The 23,344-nt window shown below is 47.2% G+C and overlaps 1 protein-coding gene across 1 annotated transcript in view; it reads left to right on the top strand.

The window, feature by feature from the left end:
• Positions 1–23,344, top strand: part of PAX5 (paired box 5) — a 176,844-nt gene that overhangs the window by 47,296 nt on the left and 106,204 nt on the right. The window contains exon 6 of the mRNA XM_065878360.1: positions 8,909–9,084. Coding sequence (XP_065734432.1) covers positions 8,909–9,084 — 176 coding nt within the window. The remainder of the gene's footprint in view (positions 1–8,908; positions 9,085–23,344) is intronic.

Here is a 23,344-nt window from a genome sequence, read left to right as displayed (position 1 = left end):
TGTTGGACTCTGAGCACTATGAGACTTGCTGTGTTTTCCTTTTGGTGTGTGTCACCAGGAAGCTTAGCGCTCAACTGAATTTTGGTAGTTTATCATCCTCTTGTTAAAAATTTTGTGAATTGCCTCAGCTCTTTCTTAGAATGTAGAACATAAACTCTTAGTTGCTTCACTCTTTCTCCTCTGGGATCACTGATATAATGGAGGTCACTTCCAAAGGTTTTCTCCGGAGTTGTCTGATGATGCCAGACACTATCCTATTACTGAGTTCCCCTGAACCATTCGGACCTGCAACCCCTCAAGTCTTCCCAGGTCACTCATTCAGTCAACAAACATTGATTAGCATCTCCCTTGTTTGAGGTTAGCCAGACATGGGCTTTGTCCTCAGAGAGCTTATACTCTTAGCAGGGAAGGGAGGAAGTACAGGCATACCTTGGAGAAGTTTCGGATTTGGTTCCACACCACCCCAGTAAATCAACTATCGCAATAAATGGAGTCATACACAGTTTTTGGCTTCCCAGTGCATATAAAAGTTATGTTTACCCTATACTGTAGTCTGTTAATTCTGCAATAGCACTATTTCTAAAGATGATGTATGTACCTTAATTAAAAAATACTTTATTGCTAAAAATGCTCACTGTCATCTAAGCCTTCAGTGAGTCATAATCTTTTTGCTGGTAGAGGGTTTGAACTATCATGAGAATGACCAAAATGTGACACAGAGACACAAAGCGAACAAATGCTGTTGGAAAATGGCACCAATAGACTTGTTGATGCAGGGTTGCCACAAACCTTCAATTTGTAAAAAATGCAATTATCTGCAAAGCTCAATAAAACAAGGTATGACTGGGATAATCCTAGAAACAGCTCAGGTTTATTGAGTACTAACTACGTGCCAGGTACTATGCTAAGCATTTTACATATATCCTCATTCAATTCTTTCATTGATCCCATGTATCATTATGTATTGTTCCATTTTATGGATGAGAAAACTGAGGATTAGAGAGGTTAAAGAAGTTTCTCAAATATCATAGGCTTGTAAGAGACAGAGTGAGGATTTGAACCTCCCTAGTATGCTGTATCACATCCATCACGGTGCTCAGCTTGACTCTTAAGACGTGTTAAAAGGTGTGCCAGTGCTCTACCATGTGACCTTGCTGTGCTGTGACCTTGAACAAGTTACTTATTATCTCTTCCACTTTCCTCAGCAATAAAATGGGGATTCCAAGAGGATGGACCTCACAGGGTGGGTTGTGAGGAGTGAAATCCAGGGTAATAGTGGTGGCCCATGCAACTTGCTGAGGAGACCTAGAAGATAGGGTGATTAATTGAGCCTTGTGCTTCAGAGAGGCTGAGGCTTTGATGGGCAGGGGTAAAAGATGAGTCAGCAGAGGGAATGGAAAAAACAGTGGTGTCAGGGAGTGGCATCAGGGACACTTGGGGAATGAGGAGTAGCTTACTGGGATGGTGTTTGGGGGTGACTAGAGGGGTGACCTTGACTGGAGGGGCAGGTCATGGAGGCCTGGGAGGCTTGGGCTTTGTCATAGGACAGCCTTGGAAGGATTTTCCTGATGTAAATGATGATGACAATAGCTTATGGTGTTTGGACACTAACTTTGTGCTAAGTGTGTCACAGGAATTATCTCATTTAATCCTTATAAAAGCCCTAGAGATGGTCCTGCTTACCATTGTTCCCAGTTTACAGATGAGAAAACAGAGGGCTTTAGTCTTAGTAGCTGACCTGAGGAGTAAAGGGAAGTGGAGAGAGCACTGGATCTGCAGACAAGAGACTGAGGTCCAAGTCCCACCTGAGTGATCTCAGTTACTCATCCTCTCTGAGCCTCAGTTTTCTCATCTGTAAAATGGGCTAAGAATACACATCTCACCCAGATGTTCTGAGGATCAATGAAATTTAAGGATGCGAAAATAACTTGGCTCAGCCCTGGCACGGAGCAGTGTTCTATCCAGTGGGAGATCGTGGGGCTTGGAGAGCCTGTGTTCCCCATCATCTCTGTCACTACCCCTATATTCTTAGCTAGGGACAGATGATGCTCTCTCACTTTCAGTGGTATGTATGCAGGGCATTTTGCTGATGTAGCCCCAGAACAAGTACCCTGTCTACCCTCACCCCCACCACTTTTGTAACCCATAGTCATGCCTATCACCTCCTATGGAGAAAATTCTGGAGCCACTACTGCCCTCAGCAAGCTTCCATTGCATCAGAAACAGTTTCTTAAAGCTGCAAGTTAGCATGGTCTGAATTTGGTTGGTCTCTGCTTTATGGATTGCTTTAAGAATTAGCCATGGCAGCGATCTGAGAAGACCAACCCCAAGCTCCCTGGACTCACCTGACCCTAGCTGGAAATGCCCCAGGTCACACCAGTTCAATGTTCCCAACCTCCCTGGCTCTAGACTCCTGTGGCAGATGACCCACCAAGACCTGGGTCTGTCCCTGTCTTCACTGGGGGAGGCAGGGCTGTGAGCATGGTGGGTGCCAGAGTCCAGAAGCAGCAAACTGGCTGGAAGTCAGCCTCCTTGGAGCACTGCCAGCCAGACCGGGAGAAGACCTCAGAGCCTGGGGTAAGGGTGGGGCACGGGCGTTATTTTCACAATTTCAAAAAGATTAAGGGTGAATGCAGCCCAGTGAAGAAAAAAAGATTTCTCCTGTCTCTGACTTTCTCCTGGAAGCCCCCTCCAAGGGCCCCCTCTCCTCACATGTCCATTCTTAAAGTAAGTATTAGCAAAGAGAATGGGATCTCCTGGGTTGGTTTGGCCATCATTTAGGGGTAGAATGAATATTGGGGGGTGTCCCCTGCAAAGACTGCACAAACAACCAAAATGGAAAAATAGGTTAATGCTCATTTAATACTATTTAGTTGACAAAATCTCGGTGGCTTTTGGAGGAGAAAATGGTTAGAAACAACTGACTCAGCCTCCTTAGTTTATTGATGGGGCATGTGAGGCCCAGAGAGGGAGAGGAACCTGTCTGGGCTCACACAGCAAGTAAGGGCAGAGCTGGGGCTAGAACCCAGGTCTGCTGGCTCCCAACCCTTTTCCCACTGGGCCCTGCCACTGCCCTGCCATGCTGAGGAGCAACTGTGAGGATAAAGGAGGCTGTGTCAGGGCTCTGGCTTGGGCTGGGCTCTGCAGGGAAATGGGACTCTGAGAAAGGCCAGAGACTGACCCAGTAGCTCCAGCCTCCTTTCCTGGGCTCTGGAGCCGCCAGCTGGGGCTGCATCCCAAAGGCCATGATGCCAGAAGAAATTATGGAGATTCCTGTTTGTTTTTATTTTCTTTCTTCCCAGGGAGCATCTGCAGACATAAAGTACATGATGATTTTTAAAGAAACAAACCAGAACCCTCCAAGAAAAATGCAAAACCCCTGAATCTGCTGTGGTCTGAAGAAAACGCAATGGGTTTATGATCTTTTAAGACACACAGGAGACAGCTTTCTCTTGACAGATGGGAATCTGAGGCTATTTTGCTTCCTCCCTCTTTGCGTGACCAGACCCGATTGTGTAAAGCTTTTAGCTTCAAAGCCAGGTTGTGAATAACATTGGTTTAACCTGAAATTTAAAGCCAGCATTTCTCTGCTCCCCGAGATGGAGCTTCCTGCCCCTTGCTCCCCTGAAGCTAGCTTCCAGAATGTTAATTCTACGAGCCATGGTTGACTAAGCCCAGCACTGGGTCTATTACATATTATTTGATTTGGAGTAGAAAAAAAGATTTAAAGATACCATGCCCCCTGTATACCTTTGTACTTTTGCCCATGTCTGTCCATATATTTAAGCATACCATTCACATTGTGAGTTCAGATTTTTCTTCCTGGAATTCAATGGGTCTGAGTGCTTCTGGAGCCTGTCTCCAAGATCACATTCTCCATTGAAGTGAGGCAGCACCTTTGTGGATGAGAAACGCTATGGAAGCGTCCATTGGAGGCCTGGAGGTTCAGACCTGTCCTTGTGCAGGGTGTGATTTTCTGGTGTTCACTTTTGTAGCCGTCTCTTTGCATGTAATCTGTTTCACTCATGCTCACCCACTGTCTGCGGTACCCAGAGATGGGTCAGCCATGTCCCTGGCCTTTGAGAACCATGAGCCTTTTTGTCAGAATATTTGTCTTGGTTGACACTTCCACCTTTACTGGTCTGATTATTTTTCAGTTAACATTTGCCTCTTCCACTGGATGTAACTCCATGAGGACAGGGCTGGGCCAGCTCATCACTCTGTGCCCAGCGTTAGCCCAACGCCTGCTCTCTAAGGTTGGTTGAGAGAAGAATGAACAAACGAATGAATGAATGGGTCAAATGGAGGGACTGTGACATTTACAGGCCAGACCTGCGGAGTGAAGGTGGTATTACTAATTTGTTTATTCCACAGATGTTCTCTGTGGAGGAGACAGAGATGAATTAATTGTGGTGTTTCTCCCCAAGGTAGCTGATAGTGCTGTGTGAGAGTGAAGAGCCCAGGGGCTTGACTCCTAAGATGAGGGAGAAAGTGGTCAGGTGGAGCAGTGACTGAGGCATGAAGGAAGACACCCTAGAGGAGGTGGCATGCGTGCGCATGATTAGTGTTTGTCCTGGCAACAGGGCCCACGCCAATGAGGAGTGATTTACCTTCCATATGGGCTCTGTGGATCACCTGTGGCTGACAGGCTGACTCCGGGCATCACCTCCAAATGTGCACAAATGTAAATTCATCTTGCCAGTTCCTAGTCTTTCCAGACCTTGGGAGCAGGGCTTAGAAAGCACAGCCTGATCTACAGGAACTAGCAGTTCAGGCCCTGGGACTGAGAAATGTGGAGGGCGATTGCCTCCCCAGCCCCCTTCCGTGGCCCCCCTCCCCCCAGCGAGGCTCAGATGACCTCCGTGGCTATTGTGGCCTCTGTGGCTGCCTGACAGGACCCCCGCCTGCCTCTCCAGAGTCTCCTGGGGTCTCTTCCTCCCACTCCCTCTGTCCCTTTCATCTCCTCTGCCTGGCACACCCCCTCTATCCCATCCCCCACTTTGCCCTGCTGACATCTTGTCCTCTGCTCTCAGTTCGAGCATGACTCCGCTTTGGGCGACTTCCCTGACTCCTCCCCGTGAGGTCATTACACATGGCCATTTGAATATATTTCTAGGCCCTTTTCCTACTTATCACAGTTTGTAATCATATCTGTTTGTGTGAGCACTTGACTAAAGTGAGCTGCCCTTTCTAGTTTGCAAAGAGGGGCCTGTCTTGGTCATTGGTGTATCCTCTGTTTTGTGTTTGGTTTTTTAAAAATATTACCTGGTGCAGAGTAAACTCTTTATCAATATCTGTTAAATGAATGAATAAATGATCGTATATTTAGGAGTGCCCCAGGCCTTCTTAAGGAAATGACAGACTTTCTGTGCAAAGTGGCAGGTAGACTTCACCTCCTTCCCGAGGAGAGAAAGCAGGTGCAGGTGCTGGCAGGCGGGAGCAGTCAGAGGGGTCAGGATTGGGCCGAATGCTTGGAGAGGTGCCTCTTCCCAGCTCACAGTCCTCCATTCCGAGTCTCTGGGTCACCACGACAGCCTGGACACTCTCCCGGGCTCCGCCCGTGGTGCTGTGGCTGACTGTCGGAAGGCCAGAGTGGGACGCGGTGAGCCTTCCTTCTGGGAGACTCAGAGCAGGCCCCAGCGCGGCTGCCTGTGCTGAAGAATGCGCGGTGTCCTGGGGGGGCGCTGGTCCTCCAGGGACCCCCAGTGCATGCACTTGAGTCAGCATGTGCCCTGAGCCTTAACTCTGTGCCAGGGTCTCCCTGGTGACAGGACAGTGACCTTGCCCACAGGAGCCCTCAGCCAAGCCATCTCCTCAGAGCTTCCTCAGTGGAGGTATAGCTCTGCCTTTCTAGAGCTCTGAGCTGTGCACAGAGCCCAGCCTGTGAAGCCCATGGGAGAAGACATCAGTGTGAGGACCGGCTGGCTGCCAGGGAGAGGCCTCCTCCAGGGGCAGAGATGTGGAGTGTCTGAGGGGGCAGCCTGAGTGGGAGGCACTGCCCAAGGGGGCTCAGCAGGGAGAAGCCTTGGCAGGAGACGTCAGGAGCTGGCAGATAGGAAGGAGCCTTTAATAGGGTCTGGCTGGTAGGATGGGGGCTGGGGACTATAAGTGAAGTTGGTGACCGGGGAAAAGTCTCCTAAAGTGGACGTGGTCTCTCTGACAGGGAGAGACTCAGCGGGAGCACTGGGGACCCAGGCCAAGGTCAAGTTTTGGCAGGAGTGACTGGGGCCAGGATGAGTGGCCAGAGCAATAGCCAAGGAGGAGCCAGCTGAGCCTCCTTCCCGTGTGTGTGTGTGTGTGTGTGTGTGTGTGTGTGTGTACCTGTGCACGCATGGACTACTTGGTGGATGCCAGCCAATGGGAGAACACTGCTGGGCAGACACAGGCTGGGCCATGAGCTCCCACATCCTGCTAGTCTTGGTGCCCTTGTGGGAATGATCCCCATGGATATAGGCCATGACGAAAGAGGGGTCTCTGAGGATGATGTCCCGTGGGCAGGAGCAGGGACCTGTCTCGTGGTAGGCCAGTGTCACAGGCTTCCAGAGGAGGGCCTCAGGCTTTAGACCGGGGGACATCAATCAGAGAGACCTGCTCCCTCCTTGGCCCACACATTGGGGTGTCTGGTCATTCAGTCTACAGCCAAGCTTAGGTATCCTCTTGGGTCAAAATTGATCTGGGATCCATTTTCTCAGGGGCGTCCCAAGCCACCTCTAAAGGCCCTTCCTGTCGAGGATGCTGGGGTGCTCTGAGCTGTCAGCTGCCACGGGGAACTCTGCAAGGCCAGCACTCATGTGAACACCCAAAGCTGGTGTCTTTGTTCAAATGTCAGAGCCTGTATTGCAGTTGCCCTGGGTAGGACAGTTGGGGAAACACCAACCTGGGGCAGTGTCTCAGGGACACAATATCCCATTGCTTCAAGCTCCTTGGTTCAGCTTCCTTCCTCACATGGGTGGGGTTTTGACATGATGGATGAAGCCTGGGGTGGCAGTGGACTGGCGGGGTGGGGGGTGGGAGGGGGATTGGGCAAGGCCTTGGGTAAGGGCACCTGCCCGGGAGAGATCTGACACACGCTGGTTTCCCACGGGGGCTTCCCAATGGCAAAGGCAGGCCTCACCTCCGGGCCTGGCTTCCAGCAGTGTCTCAGGGCAGCCCTGCGTGAGCAACTCGGTCCCAGAGGGCCCTGGGGAATGATGGCCCTGCAGGCCATTTCCTCACTGGACTCTTTCATCCTCCTTGTTTTCTCTCATTTTGAATGGTTCAAGCCCAAAGCTCACGAAGGATATTTCAACCATTTAATTTTTAATTGATAATTCGTAGTATTTTCTTTGAAATGTAGGCATCATCACAGCGAAGAGCTAACAATACAGAACCCATAGAGAACTTAATCCTGTGCTTTCTTAGTGATTTACATTTTGTTGAATAGGCAATACATTTAAAGTTCTATAACGAAACAAAACAAAACAAGCATGCTTTGAAAAGTCTCCCTCCCCTTTGCCTCCATCCATTTAGCTCCTACCTCCGGGTAACCACTCTAAATGTTCCTCATGCTGCCTTCCAGAGCCATATGTGTGTGTGTGTGTGTGTGTGTGTGTGTGTATACACACACACACACACAATGTGTGTAAAGTCTTATTTTCTTTCTTTTTTACACAAAACGTTGTATATATATTTTTTGATAAATTTATTTATTTTATTTACTTATTTTTGGCTGCGTTGGGTCTTCATTGCTGCGCGCGGGCTACTCTTTGTTGCGGTGCATGGCCTTCTCATTGCCATGGCTTCTCTTGTTGCGGAGCATGGGCTCTAGGGTGCACGGGCTTCAGTAGTTGCAGCACATGGGCTCAGTAGTTGTGGCTCGCAGACTCTAGAGCACAGGCTCAGTAGTTGTGGCACATGAGCCTAGTTGCTCCGCGGCATGTGGGATCTTCTGGGACCAGGGCTCGAACCCATGGTCCCCTGCATTGGCAGGCGGATTCTTAACCACTGCACCACCAGGGAAGCCCAAAACGTTGTATATTATACGTGCTGTACTGCATCTTGTTTATTTATTTTTCATTTAACGATGAATCTTGAAGATCTTTCCATATCAATTCACAGATGGAATCCTCTTTCCTTTTTGTTGCCATACAGTACTCTACTGTGTGAGCATACCATAACTTATTTAACCAGCTCCTACAAATAAACTCTTGGGTTGTTTCCAGTCTTTTGCTACTAGAACCTTGCATATATATTACTTCCCATGTGTGTAAGTCTAACTGTAAAACAATTTCCCAGAGGTACAATTGCTCTGTCAAAGGGAACTTGCATTTGTGATCTTGATAGATTTTATCAAATTGTCCATCACAGGTGTGTGACCAGTAGACTCCCATCAGAATTGTGTGAGAGCATCTGTTTCCTTACAGCCTTCCTAACACAGTGTTTTGTTGGCTGGTCACGTGATGTGGTGGCAGTTGTCCTGGGGAAGGGCGTCAGCTCTGGGACAAAGCTATACCTCCAAGGGGATCTTCAGAGCAGGAGAGGCAGTAGCACCTGGTGGTTAAGCCTCTGAGTCAACCCAAGCTCCAGTCCTCAGGCAAATCAGTTAATCTCTCTAGGCCTCAATTTTCTTATCTGAAAAATGGGGGAAAGAATGCCATCTACATAGGGTTCATTGTGAGGATTAGACACAATGATGCATGCTTCATGCAGGGCCCGGCCTGTGACCGTGGGAAGCTGGCTCTGGCCTAACCAGCAGGGCAATCTTGGCCAAAGACCCCCGCGTCTGAGCCCCTGTTTGTTTCCTCTCTCATCAGGGGAGGAGCTGGGCTCGTGGGTCTCTTAGGCCCTCTTCCCAATCCAGGGTCTGACATGTCTTCCCCAGCAGCTTGCGTGACCTGCACTCACCCCTCCTCTCTCATGCTCATCAAAGGTATTCAGGAGTCTCCTGTGCCGAACGGTCACTCACTGACGGGCAGAGATTTCCTCCGGAAGCAGATGCGGGGAGACCTGTTCACGCAGCAGCAGCTGGAGGTGCTGGACCGCGTGTTTGAGAGGCAGCACTACTCGGACATCTTCACCACCGCAGAGCCCATCAAGCCCGAGCAGGTATGCCCCCGACTCACTGCCTCCACACCTGCCACCCGCATGCAGGCCTGGGTGACCCACCCAAAGGCATTCAGTGGGGAGTGGGTGAGAGTGCCAGCTTCTACTCAGAGCCGGGCTTCTCGTTCTCCGCCAAACCTGGCCAGTGGCAGCATCCCACGAGGTCTGGAGCGTGTGTCTGGGGCTTCTTCAATTGCTTGCCCTGGTGCCTCCTCTCTCTGGCCGGCGGGGGGTTGTGCCGTGTCTGGCTGCTCTGCCACTGCTGTGGGGTGGTGTCTTTTCCCAGGGCTCTTTGCACAGGGTGGTGTAATGATCTTCTGGGCCACTTGAGGTGGTCTTGGGTCATCATCCTGTCAGTCAGGGTGCAGGTGGAAATATGTAAGCACCGTCTGGCCATAAACCAGGTTATGATGACACTGGTGTGTCCCCTACTGTCAGCCTTCTCGTCACGTTGTCCTGTCATGCTTTTAGAACTGAAGCCAAGAGTCTGGAAATAAGGAAGTGTCTCATTGGACAAACTCGCAGCTGGGTCATTTGCAAGAGAGGGAAGGAAGCGGGATGATCCCTTGCTGAGCAGCTCCCTGCTCTAACCTGGGCCGAGAAGCAGTCACTGCCTGTGGCTGCAGAGATGAAATCAGAAAGGCTCTGCCCAGTGAGGGGCTCTTGGGGCCTGGATAAGGTCCCTCCAGTACCAGATTCGATTCAGGAGACTGTTTCCTGGTGCCCCATCTGTGACGGGCTTTGGGCTGTACACCTCGCAGGCACGGGCGGCTCAGACTTGGCTCCTGCCTGCCGAGAGCTCCCACTTCGTGGGTGAGTCACAGAGGCCTGTGAGTAGTAAGTTTCCCCAGCGCTTGCTGGCTGGTCCTGGTGGGGAGGACTGGCCTGCTGAGCTTCCTCTACAGGCTAATTAGATGATGCTTCTGAAGTTTTCCCAAAGAGCCACCCAAAACAGTATAGGCTGCAGCACAGGCTCCTGTGGAGAGAATAGGTACTGGAGGGGACCTTGGATGGGGAGGAGTGAGCAAGGCCTCAGGGACCACCATCCTATGATAGTCTGGCTGTCTCTGTGTAGTTCCTATGAGGGCTCTCACAGACCATCTAGCTACTTTGTTTTCAGATGGGGAAACTGAGGCCCAGAGAGGTAAAGAGACTTGTCTAAGGCCACCCAGCAAGCCATGTATTCACTTAACAAACACTGATGAGTGTTTATTATGTGCAAGGCACGGAGCCAGTCACTAGGTACATGAGTGAACAAGACAGGCTTGGACCTGCCCTCAGGGAGCCTACAGATGTGTAGAAGAATCACAATAAAGAAGGATTACTCAAAGGGTCATGGATTACAGACGTACTAGGCGCTGAGGAGGGGATGTCTGAGGTTTTCTAAAGGTATAAAGCAGATGCTGAGCCAGCCTGGAGGCCACAATGGCTTATGCTGAGCCCCGAAGGGATGTGGTGGGGAGAACATGCCTGGCAGAGGGAATAGCGAGTGCAAAGATCCTGAGGTCAGGGGGAATGTGGCAGGAGTGAGGAATGGAAAGAAAGTGTGGCTGGGCTTCAGGGAATGGGCTGGGGAGGGTGGGAGGAGATTTTGGGGAGCTGGGCCTGGTCTCGTAGACTGTGCTCAGGATTTCAGTCTTTCTCCTGCAAGTCGAGTGACACCTCCTCTGGGAATGACATAGTCATATGTGCTGGTAAGAGCTGATCTCACACGCTCTAGTTCCTGGGCTTCAGGGAGTCTGTTTCCATCACAGGCAGCCTCTCCCACTCAGAGCCCTTCGGAGAGATGGCCGAAGCCACATTCCATCTGACCCAGGAGGAGAAAGAAAAGAAACTCAACCCGGAACCTTCCTTGGATGAGGCCTACATTTCCCTCCAGAATCTGGGAGAAAAGTTACCTGCAAACCTTTGACAATATTACAGAATTTTAGAGCCAGCAGGGACCAAAGAAGCAAGCTATCAGCCCCCTCATTTTCTAGAGGTCCGGAGAAAGGATAGGGTTTGTCTGAGGTCACCCAGCAAGCGAGGGCCATACCTCTGCACAAAACCTCTGGCATTTCTATTAAGCCCTTATTTACTTAATTCAGACATTAGGTATTAGGGATTGTGTTTCCCTGTGTTTCATGTGATTCTCATGGAAACTCAGAGTCTAGTCATAGTTCATCCAGCGTGGAATGCCCTGGAAGCCTGGGCAGACTATAGGGCTTCGTATGTGACAGGAGTCCATCCAGGTATCCATTCACTCACTTGCTCAGACGCTCAGATGCTCATTTATCCCACGTATTTCTTACATGCTGGCTGTGAGCCTGGCACGGTGCCGGCACCCAGGGCAGGGAGGGCGGGATGAATCAGGCATCAGCTCAGCCTCCAGCCACACAGGTGCAGTGTGACATGGATTCAGAAGCTGCAAGGTGAGGGAGAAGGTTCTATGGACCCTGATGAATGGAGATGTTGCCTCTGCTGGGAGCACAGGGAGAAGTCATGGAGGAGGCGACATTAGGGGACAGGTCATTAGGCCCATGTAGAGATGGGCCTCAGGGGAGGAGACCTGAATCACAAACTCTGTTTCTAGCAGTCTGGCCATGCGGTGTCCTTCAGAACGACGCGGACACGCCGAGGGCCTGTCTGACCGTGTGGGTTCTGAGGCAGGGCCTTCCGATAGGATAATGACTGACTCAGTGCTTTCTGGTTAATCAGCTTCACCTCCCCGTAATGGGGTGTAATGAGGAGAGATGGGAGGTGAGGCCACGGGGCTGCCGGGCACACACGCAGGCACTGGACTATGAATGACATACCCTTGCTCCCCACTCCCAGTCGCTTTGGACGAATGTCGGCCGAGCAAGGGGCCACAGGCTGGTAAGGGAAGCGTCAAGGGTACGGGTTCCTTGAGCCCCTCGTGCCCGCTGGCGGCCTTGCCTTTTGAGCCCAGAGTGCGTGGCGGCAGTGCCAGGAAGGGGCCCAGAGCTCTGTCTGCTGATACTGACCTCTCTTCCATTTGTGAACATCTGGTCTCCAAGGTCTAGTGGCAGTTTGTGGGGAAGAAAGATCATGTGCCGGCCTTGGAGGTGGGGGAGTTTGACTTGAGACCGGCTTCTGCCCGGCGGGTCATGTCACTTTTTCTCTGGACCTCCGTTGCCATATCTGGGACAGTAGTAATTGTGGTGGTGACAACAGCAGCACAGCAATAGCCTAACAATAGCGGCAGTGATCCCGTACAGTTTTCTAAGGTCTTTCACATCCATCCTCTCATCGGACTCTCCATGTAAATGCCTGCTACACAGGTTAAGCAAGATTTGTGAGCTCCATTTTACAGATTGGGACATTTTTTTCCAGACTGTTCTCCCCATTTTCAGGCCCAAAGGGGACTCGTCGAGGATGCAGAGCCGGAATCTGACCTCAAGATCTTTTGTCCATCTTGTGCAAGATGGTCACATGGGCCTCCATGTCCCCAAACAATTCTAGGGGCCAGTTTTCTGACCGGCTGGTTTTCACAATTGGCCTTTTGCAGCTAGAGTCCGCTGGTCATTGTAGAACCCTCAGATTCTTGCCATAGGCTTGGGTGGTCAAGTCCTCCTTAATCACCCACCCCTAACTGCCCAAGGGAAGAACATTCCTCTTCAGGGCCAGGCTGGAGTCCCACCTGTCACTTCCACGAGCTCAGAGCCCACCCTCACCTGGCTGCTTTTCCTGCCAAGATCTGCCCTGCGTGGGTGGGCCCAGGCTTCTCCCTTTTTATTTATTTATTGGCTACGTTGGGTCTTCATTGCTGTGCTCGGGCTTTTTCTAGTTGTGGCGAGTGGGGGCTACTCTTCGTTGCTGTGTGTGGGCTTCTTACTGCGGTGGCTTCTCTTGTTGCGGAGCACGGGCTCTAGGCTCATGGGCTTCAGTAGTTGTGACATGCAGGCTCAGTAGTTGTGGCTCGCAGGCTCTAGAGCGCAGGCTTAGTAGTTGTGGCACACGGGCTTAGTTGCTCTGTGGCATGTGGGATCTTCCTGGACCAGGGCTTGAACCCGTGTCCCCTGCATTGGCAGGCGGATTCTTAACCACTGCGTCACCAGGGAAGTCCCAGGCTTCTCCCTTTTATGTGGGAACTTAGTAAACCCTTGTCCCTGGGTGGAAGGGGTTAATATATACACACTCCTGGGGCAATGAAACACTTCCTTTTCAAAATGGTTATTGAAAAAGCAATTCTGTTTTCCCTACATGGGGAGTGAGTAAAAATCACCTTGGAGGAGAAGAGAAAAAAAAAAAAGGAAACAACGGTGGGTGGTATGTGTGCGTGTGTTTCAAGCAGTGGCATCTGTTTCAGTAAAAGTCGCATTGACGCTGTGGTGGGTGCTGAGCTCCTGGCAGGAGCTGGTCCCTCCTCTGGCCACCAGGAAGGCCGCCACCAAGCACAGCCTGCCGTATTTACTCTCGGCAGACTATTAACCAACACTAGGCTATTAATCTGGCTTTTGAGCCTTCACTAAAGCCCATAAAAGCTCACAGTTGTCAAATGGAGTTCATTTTAATTTCCTTTCAATCACAGTAAATTATTCAGGTGATAAATCAGCTGGAGCAGCCTCCTGGCTGTAATAGAAACCCTAATTCCTGGCTAATTATCCAGCCCATTGCTGCCAACAGATCAATACGGACGCAAAATGGAACAGGCCCAGGGCCCTCCCTCCCATCGGGCCAGAGACAGAAAGACAGCTGGGGAAGGGGGACGTGCTGCTGACCTCCCAGGAAGTTCAAAGGTCATGGAAGGTTAAACTGGGAGAAGTCCTGTCCCTTGTCTAACAGAGAAGTCACCAGAAATGCCTCCTGCTCTCATAAGCTGCTTTGCCCTCTGAACGGTGGCATTTCTCCAGGCTGGTGGGCCTGGGGCTGAGCATTGCCTACTCTTGTGGGCGTCCTCCTCCTGGGAAGGGGCTGGTTTGTGTTTCTGAGCATGATTGAGCTTGGTCATCAGAGATGGCTTGAACCCTCCCTGAGTCAGAAAAAGGGCTGGGGACTGTGGGGAAGAAGATGAGGTGGTGGACATGCTTTCTTTCGTCAGGGAGCTCCAGGAGAGAGGGTAGGGAGAGAAGGGAGTGAGGAGACAGGTGTGCCAGGCTAAGAATGGGGGAAGGCTTCCTGGAGGAGGTGTCACTTGTGCTGTGCCTTGAGGGATGGGCAGAATCCAGCTCTGTGGAGAAGGTAGAGTTGGTTGGAGAGGGCACTCTAGGCAGAAGGAGCGGCACGGATGAAGGCGTGGAGGAGCGCAAGTACAGCAGGGAACTGCAGGCCGGTCTAGGTGGTTGGAATATGGGCTGAGTGAAAGAAAGTCAGAGACAGTGGGGCTGGAGAAGCAGGAGGACCCTAAACCCCAGAGGGCTGGAATGTGGAGGTGAGGAGGTTTGGCTTTGCTTTGGGGGCAGTGTGCCCTGAAGGGCCCCGAGTCTGTAGCCTGGACTAGTCTGCTCTCCTGGAAGCACCCTTCAGTGGGGCTCCTGCCTCTTGTCCTGTCCCTGCTGCACTGTTGGCTTTCTCTTCCTGAAGCTCATCCTCACATACTAGCCCCTCGTGGTTTCCCACTGCTCAAAGCCTCAATCCCAGCTCTTCATCTCCTGCATGACCCTTCACCACTCCCACAGCCCTCTGCTTGCCTACAAGATGCTCTGGCTGAAGCCGGGCCTAACCCCTCACTACTCCACATGCGCTGGGCTCCTCCTGTCCGAGGGGGCCACAGACGATGGGCTGGCGTGTGCATGTGTGTGGTGTGCGTGTGCGTGACTGTGTGTATGCGCGGGCACGGGAACCCCAGGGATGGCTCTGAGCATGCAGGGTGGCAGGGACTGCGGTTATTATTACTTTCTTGATGTTGTTGTTCTCACTCCAAACTCCTGCTCACAGTTTCTCTGAATGGAACATTCTTTCAGTCTGTTTCTAAATCTATGCAGTCCAGCCCCAGCAGGAGTCCTGCCTGCCCTGGGAGGCCTTCATTGACCCACTTAGCCTGCACTGACTTACCTCTTGTCTGAGTTCATAAACGCACTGGGTTCTAATCATTACTGTAGTAATTGTTGTAGCGACTGTGTATTCATTTCTTACCATGGGCCTGGCTCTGTTCTGAGGAGAACGCTTCTAGCCCCATCTCATTACAAAGTCACAGAGCTCCTATTATCCCCACTGTGCAGACAGGACGGCTGAGGCTTGGTGAGATCAGTGCAATGACTCAGCCACAGGGCACAGTAAGTGTGGAGCCAAGTCGGAAGCCAGGTCCAGAGTCCAGGCTGGTAGCCACTGGGTTACCCACAGTTACAGCATAGTCAGGCTGTCCACCGATTCTTCTGGGCGGGCAGTGTCCTACCCACCTACACCCTGAGGGTCCAGTCGGCTCACCCTGGGAGCTATGCGTGAATTAGGAAGTGCTGTGTCTGCCCGCAAACCAACGTGGTCTCTGGAGGTATGAACCGAAGTCGGGGCAGTGACTGTCCCCTTCTACTCTGTGCTAGCTGTGCTTCTCTCTCTCTGCCCTTCCCCTCGTAGGGCTGTGCTCAGGGCCAGGCTCCTCCACTGCAGACAAAATAGAGTTTGCTCAGGAGAGGTGATTAAAAATCTTACCTAGGGGCTTCCCTGGTGGCGCAGTGGTTGAGAGTCCGCCTGCCGATGCAGGGGACACGGGTTCGTGCCCCGGTCCGGGAGGATCCCACGTGCCGCGGAGCGGCTGGGCCCGTGAGCCATGGCCGCTGAGCCTGCGCGTCCAGAGCCCGTGCTCCGTAACGGGAGAGGCCACAACAGTGAGAGGCCCGCGTACGGCGAAAAAAAAAAACAAACAAAAAACCCCCCCGATAACCTTTCACATAGCATTCTTGGTCCCAGCGACCCTATGAGGTAGAGTATATGCAGTATAATCTTCATGTGGCAGATGAGGAAACTGAGGCAGAGACAGATTAAAGTAACATGCCCCAAATGATGTACCTAGTAAGACTGCCACATTCCCTGCTTCCTGCCTTTTGTGGGTGTAGACAGTTCTCTGGAGTCAGCTCCCTGACCCCTGCAGGTGTAGACATCTGAGTGACTGATTTCATTCAGCAAATATTTATGGAGTACCTGCTCTGTGCCAAGTACTGCGCTAAGTGCTGAGGACACAGCAGCAACAAAGATGTGGTTCCTAGAATTTACCCAATAGCAATGGAGACAGATTCTTTTTTTAAATAAACTTATTTATTTATTTATTGGCTGCATTGGGTCCTTGTTGCTGCGTGCAGGCTTTCTCCAGTTGCGGTGAGCGGGGGCTACTCTTCCTTGCAGTGTGTGGGCTTCTCATTGCAGTGGCTTCTCTTGTTGCGGAGCACGGGCTCTAGGCACACGGGCTTCAGTAGTTGTGGTACGTGGGCTCAGTAGTTGTGGCTCACGGGCTCTAGAGCGCAGGCTCAGTAGTTGTGGTGCACGGGCTTAGTTGCTCCGTGGCATGGGGGATCTTTCTGGACCAGGGCTCGAACCCGTGTCCCTGCATTGGCAGGCAGATTCTTAACCACTGCGCCACCAGGGAAGCCCTGGAGACAGATTTTAGCAAAAGAATTATGCCAGTAAAAACAGTTTATCATTACCAGTAATTACAGAACATGATGGGTGCTGTGAAGAGACAGAGCAGGGTGTGCTGAGAGTAAAGAGTGGGACCTCATTTAGATGGGAGGTCAGGAATGTCTATCTGAGGATGGTGCCTTTGAGCTCAAGATAGGGAAGTGTGGTGGGAACAGTGTCCCAGGCAGAAGGAACAGCCTGAATGAAGACCTGAGGCTGGAAAGTAACCAAAAGATGTCCCGTGGGTAAGCATGGTATGTGGTATGTGGTACAGTCAGGGAGGTGGTGGGGGACAGCTGTGAGGGGACTTGCGGACCAGGGCCAGGGGCTTGGGTTTTATCGTGAAAGTAAGGAGAAGCCTCTGCAAGATTTTAATCCAAGGACTAGCAGGATCTAATCCAATATGGATTAGAAGATTATTCTGGCTGCTGTGAGGAGACTTGGAGTGTTGGTAGGCTATTGCCAAGGTGCAGACAATGTCACTGCATCCCTGGAAATCGTTGCCTGCCCTGTCTGGGGCTGACCTTCTCTCCAGTCCATGGCAGCGCCCATGAGAGGAGCTAGAGGAGGGTGGAGAGAGTGGTAGTGGCAGGAGAAGGGCAAGAATTCTCTACCCAGTTCTTCCCAGGATGAGAGGCGCTAGAATCCTGAACACTGAGATGCTTAAGCGAGATTTAACTTGGATATCATCTTGCCTTTGAAATGAGATAATGACAAGTCTTATGCTGGAATTCTTGCTTCCTAGATCTCTAGAGGTACTGGGTGCCTCAATACCAGCCATACTGTCCCTTATCCTTCTACTGTCATCATCTCAAAGTGACCCAAGGGTGAAAATTACATGGACTATGTGGGATCTCAGCTTTGCTCTGAGGATCTTGCCTGAAGATGCCCAATTTTCTGCCCAAGAAAAATCATGCCTGTTTTGCAAGACTGGGGAATGTTTGAGGGAACACTGAGCAAGTTGCCATAGTGTAAAAGCATGGGATGGACCGCTGGGCTTTCATAATGGCTCTTGGGCTAGTCACTTCTCCCTGGGTCATGGTTTCTGCATTTGGGGTGGGGGATTAGCCTGGGTCATCCTTGAGACCCATTCTAGCTCTAACATTCTGTGAGAGCTGAAACAAATTGGGAATTCATCTCTTATTTTTTTTTTATGGTTTTCATTAAAGTTTTTTTTTTTTAACATCTTTATTGGGGTATAATTGCTTTACAATGGTGTGTTAGTTTCTGCTTTATAACAAAGTGAATCAGTTATACATATACATATGTTCCTTCATCTCTTATTTTTATTTTGACTTGTTTACATTTTTTTTTTTCCTGTCTGTTCCACTCTTTTAGATGACAGGCAAATTCTGTGTACGTGGGGTTTAAAGATTGCAAGCGAATTGTCAAAGAGCTGCCGGCACCTTGCTGGACTGTTCTTTCGTTCATTTATTCATTCATTCATCCAAGAAACTTTTACAGATGTGCCATGTCAGTGACCACCTGTACTGTGCTGTGTGCCATTAAGTAACAGCAATAGATGTAGCCAAAGGTACTATGTGAAAACTGATTTTTGGGTAGAGATATTTCCCCCTAAACAATGCTAACCAATACTTGCAATAAAGAAAGACAAAAACGCTAGCAGAATAGGTAATTCCAGTCCTACAGCTTATTTGTCTTGAGAGTGCACCACAAGTTTGGCTTAAGGAATTTGGCTATTCACAAAGCTCTTTAAAAAAATGCAAACATTGGGCTTCCCTGGTGGTGCAGTGGTTGAGAGTCTGCCTGCCGATGCAGGGGACACGGGTTTGTGCCCCGGTCCGGGAAGATCCCACATGCCGCGGAGTGGCTGGGCCCGTGAGCCATGGCCGCTGAGCCTGTGCATCTGGAGCCTGTGCTCCGCAAAGGGAGAGGCCACAACAGTGAGAGGCCCGGGTACAGCAAAAAAAAAAAAAAAAAAAGAGCAAACATTATTTTGTAAATGACAAGAACCAAGAAAACCTCCATAGAATTTTTGGTTCCAATAACAAGGTCTGACCTATCCCATCTTAAACAATAGAAATACTGGATCAAGTATAACAATGAAAAAAAATATATCTAAATACCTAAATACATATATATATATATATATATATATATATATATATGTCTTTGAGGTTTAAATAAAGAGAGAGAAATCCTCTGGCACTGGAAATTTAGAAGGAACTCAGAGCCAGAATTCTATATGCATGAGCTAATGTCCCAGCGGCCCAGGATATTGTTCCTAGTGAACAGGGGCTGGAGTTTTGATGCTGGTGTTAAGACAGAAGATACACTCTTAGACCTATGTAATATGGGAGTTGAAACTGAAACTCTTGCTAAAAACTTGAAACCTGGAAGGACCATACTTTCCATGAAATGAACAGTAGGCTGAGGGAAGCAGCAAGGAAACTTGATTCTGTATGAGATTCAGGGGAGAACCAAAGTTTCCTATGACAAGTTGAAATCCAACTATGGCACATACAGGTGTTGCATCTCACTTTATATTACTTGCAAGAAACCCAAGAAGAGAAATTAATATAAAAACTGGGCTCACGTCAGTGAAATTCTTGAGATGCCGAGCAGAAGCACATGAAAAGTTCTCATCTGGATACTTTCACAGTCCATTGCGTACAATGTGCCTACAGAGTTAATGTTAATTACTGAAGATGAGCTCACAATTAAAAAATTGCAAACCACAGAAGGGCAAGTCAGGAGATATAACCAGGAAAATTAGTACTCCAAGAACCTAAAATACCAGGCAATCTGAAAGAAACAATAAAATGACTAAAGAGATGAAAAAAGGACTAGAAACATTAAAAAAGAACAAAACAACATGAAAAAAGAATAAGCAGATTAGGAAAAGAACCAAATAAATTCTCTAAAAATAAAAAATTTTGTCATCAAAGTTAAAAATTCAATTGATGGGTTAAATAACAGGGTAAGACACAGCTGAATAGAAAATTAGTGATTTGGGAGACAGAGCTGAGGAATTTGTCAGGAATGCAGTATAGAAATCTAAAGAGTTGGGAAATATGAAAGAGAGGGTAAGAGATAAAACACTATTTCATGAGAAGGTCCAACATACATCTAATAGTTGCTCTGGAAAAGTAAATAGAAAAAACAGAGATGAGGCAACATTCGAAAAAATAACAGCTAAGGAACTTACAGAACTGTTGCAAGACACGTCATTAGATTGAGGAAGCATACTAAATCCCATACAAGTTGAATAACAATAAATGCACATCTAGGCAAAGCTATAGTAAAATTGAAGAACATCAAAGACAAGAGAAAATTAAAAGCAACCAGAGAGAAAGTATAACTTTTAGATTGACAGGATACTTTTTAAAGCACCAGTAGAAGTCAGAAGACAATAGAAAATGTCTTCAAATGTTAAGAGATAATAACAATTGATATATCCTCAGATAAATGATCATTTAATAACAAAGGAAAATAAAAACATTTTAAGACAAAGGAGAGTTTACCACTTACACACTCTTGCTGAGCTGCTAAACAACGTACTTCAGTAAGAAGGATATGAGAGACTTCCAGTTTTGGCTCTGATATATAAAGAACTTGGGAGTCATCACTCCCATATTTGCAACAAGAAATAAAGCTGAGCAAACTGAACAACAACTATTCTCGACCCATCAGAGAATTAAGGTTGCAGGGCAAACAGCTACAGCAAAATCTGGAAAGACAGGAGAATACAGAGAGTTACAGCTGAGATCTGCCAGATTACCATAAAACCTCGTACTAAAGGCCTATTTACCTCAGTTTCTGTACCCTGTCTGTACATGGTGTCCAGCTTTCAAAAAAAGTTAGGCAAGAAAAAAACACAGTCTGAAGAGACAAAGTAAGCATCAGAACTGGACTCAGCTATGACAGAGATTTGAGAATTATTAGACAGGGAATTTAAAATAACTATGATTGATATGTTTAGGGCTCTACTGGAAAAAGTAGACAGCATGGAAGAACAGATCGACACTGTAAACAGAGAGATGGAAACGCTAAGAAAGAATTAAAAAGATGCTAGAAATTAAAAAAAATACAGTGACAAAAATAAAGAAGCCCTTTGATGGGTTCATCCATAGATTGGACACAGTCAAGTAAGGAGCCAGTAAACTTGAAGACATTTCAAAAGAAACTTCCCAAAATGAAATGCAAAAGAAAAAAAAAAAGAATGAAAAAGCAAAGGCAGGGGTGGGATGAGTCAGGAGATTGGGATTGACACATATACACTAATATGTATAAAATAGATGACTAATTAGAACCTGCTGTATAGCACAGGGAACTCTGTGTAGTGCTCTGTGGTGACCTAAATGGGAAGGAAATCCAAAAAAGAGGAGATATATGTATACATATGGCTGATTCACTTCACTGTATAGTAGAAACTAACACAACATTGTAAAACAACTATACCCCAATAAAAAGAAAAAGAAAAAGCAAAGGCACAAACCAAAACCCAGAACAGAACACAATCCAAGAATTGTGGGATAATTTTGAGAGGAATAACATGTGCATAATTGGAATATCAGAGGGAGAAGAGAGAATGAAGAAGAAATATTTCAAGTAGTAATGGCCAAGAACTTTCCAAAATTCAGTCAGATAATCAAACCACAGATGTGGGAAATTCAGAAAATGCCAAGCAGTAGGTGTAAATATCAAAACATTTAAACCTACACATATTGTATTCAAACATCAGAAAACCTAAGACAGAGAAAAACCTTGAAAGAAGCTGGAGGGGGAAAAACACCTTACGTAAAGAAGAACAAGGATAAGAGTCACAGTGGATTTCATGTCAGAAACCATGTAAACAGGAAGAGAGTGGAGTGAAATATTTAAAGCACTGAAAGGAAAACCCTACCAACCTAGAACTCGATATCTTGGAAAATTGTACCCCCCAAATGAAGGAGAAATGAAGACTTTCTGTCAAACAGAAATGGAGTGAATTCATGACTAGCAGACCTGTCTTGCAAGAAATGTTAAAAAAAATTTTTTTTAGGGAGAAGGAAAATGATATAGGTCAGAAATTCAGATCTACAAAAAATAAAAAGGAGGGGAGTCAAAGAAGGAATAAATGAAGATAAAAATTCTTTGATTTTTCTTACTTTTAATTGATCTAAAAGGAAACTGTTTAAAGTAAAAATGTAACAATGTATCCATATGGTTATTACATATGGATAAGTGAAATGAATGACAGTAATGTCACAAGGGACAGGAAGGGGGAATTGGGAATACTCTGTTAGAAGGTAACTGTCCTACAATTTAAGAAGTACAATGTTATTTGAAGGTGAATTTAGATTAATTATAAATGTACACTGAAAACTCTAGGGCAACCACTAAAACTATTTTTTTTGACTTAAAAATCTTTTTAAAATTGTGATAAAAAACACATAATGTAAAAATTACCCTCTTAACCATATTTAAGTGTATGGTTCAGTAGTGCTAAGTAGATAAAATGGAATCATATGGCATATTTAATTAAATTCAGAGAAAAGAAAAAAACAGGGAAAAAAGAAATAAAGAACAAGTTCAATAAATAGAAAACATTTACAAACATACTAGATATTAATCCAACTATATTAATAATTGCTTTCAATGTTAATGGTCTAAGTGTACCCATTAAAAGAGTGCATTAAAAAAAACAAACCACAAGATCCAACTGTATGTTGCCTATGAGAAGGATATGAAATACAGAAGGAAAGAATGGAATTTAAGAAGCAATGGTAACCAAATAACTGATAAACAAAGGATAATTTAAATAACTATTGATTATAAACATAATGACTAGTTTGGGGGATTTAAAAACAAACTAAAAAAAGACAATAATAATATATAAGATTGCTCTGAGTTAAAAATTCTAAGATCCTTGTATTACTCAGGTGGAGGATAGATATATTGATCAACTGTGAATTTGGGTATGTCAGGAATGCAGGTGAGCAAATTAAGGGTCATCATTAAAGGCATAGTAGTGGAATGTATAACTTCGGAACCATAAGAGGCAAAGAGATATATAGAGTACTCAGTAAGCCCAAGAGAAGACAGGGGAGAGGAAGAAAGAAGCAAAGAAAAAGCATGGTCAGTTAAAAATACAAAATTAGATAGTAGATGGTAGAAATAAAAATATTTGAGTAGTCCCAATAAATATAAGACTGAATTTGTTAGATAATACAGAGGTTATAAAAAATAACCAAAACTCAGAAATATGCTGTTTATAGGAATTGACCTAAAACAAAATGGTACTGAAAGGTTGCGAGTAAGGAGATAGGAAAACTAAATAAAATATGATAGAGTAATATCACTCTCAGATGAAATTAAGGCCCAATGTATCCTCAAAGACAAAAAGGATAATTACTCAATGATAAGAAGAAAATGATATAGCAATCTTGAACCTGTATATACTAAGCAACAGAATCTCAAAATATTTAAAGCAAAAATTGTCAATGAACAAAGGGAAAAAATCCCATAATATTTTTTGGAGACTTTAACATACCCCTCTTATTAATGGATATATCAAGCTGACAAAAAATTGGCAAGGACATTTGTAAGTTTTGCACAACAAAATTAAACAAGCTTGATCAAATAGACAAATGAAAGCCAACAATTCGAGAGTACAGGTGCTTTTCAAACACATGGAAGAACACTTACAGAGATGGACTGTGTGTTGGTTGTGAAAGTGAATCTCAGCAATACACCAAATCCACATCAT

The sequence above is a fragment of the Phocoena phocoena genome, chromosome 6, assembly GCF_963924675.1.
Source record: "Phocoena phocoena chromosome 6, mPhoPho1.1, whole genome shotgun sequence".
NCBI classification, from domain to species: Eukaryota; Metazoa; Chordata; class Mammalia; order Artiodactyla; family Phocoenidae; genus Phocoena; species Phocoena phocoena.
This window is presented reverse-complemented; position numbering and strand designations above follow the sequence as displayed.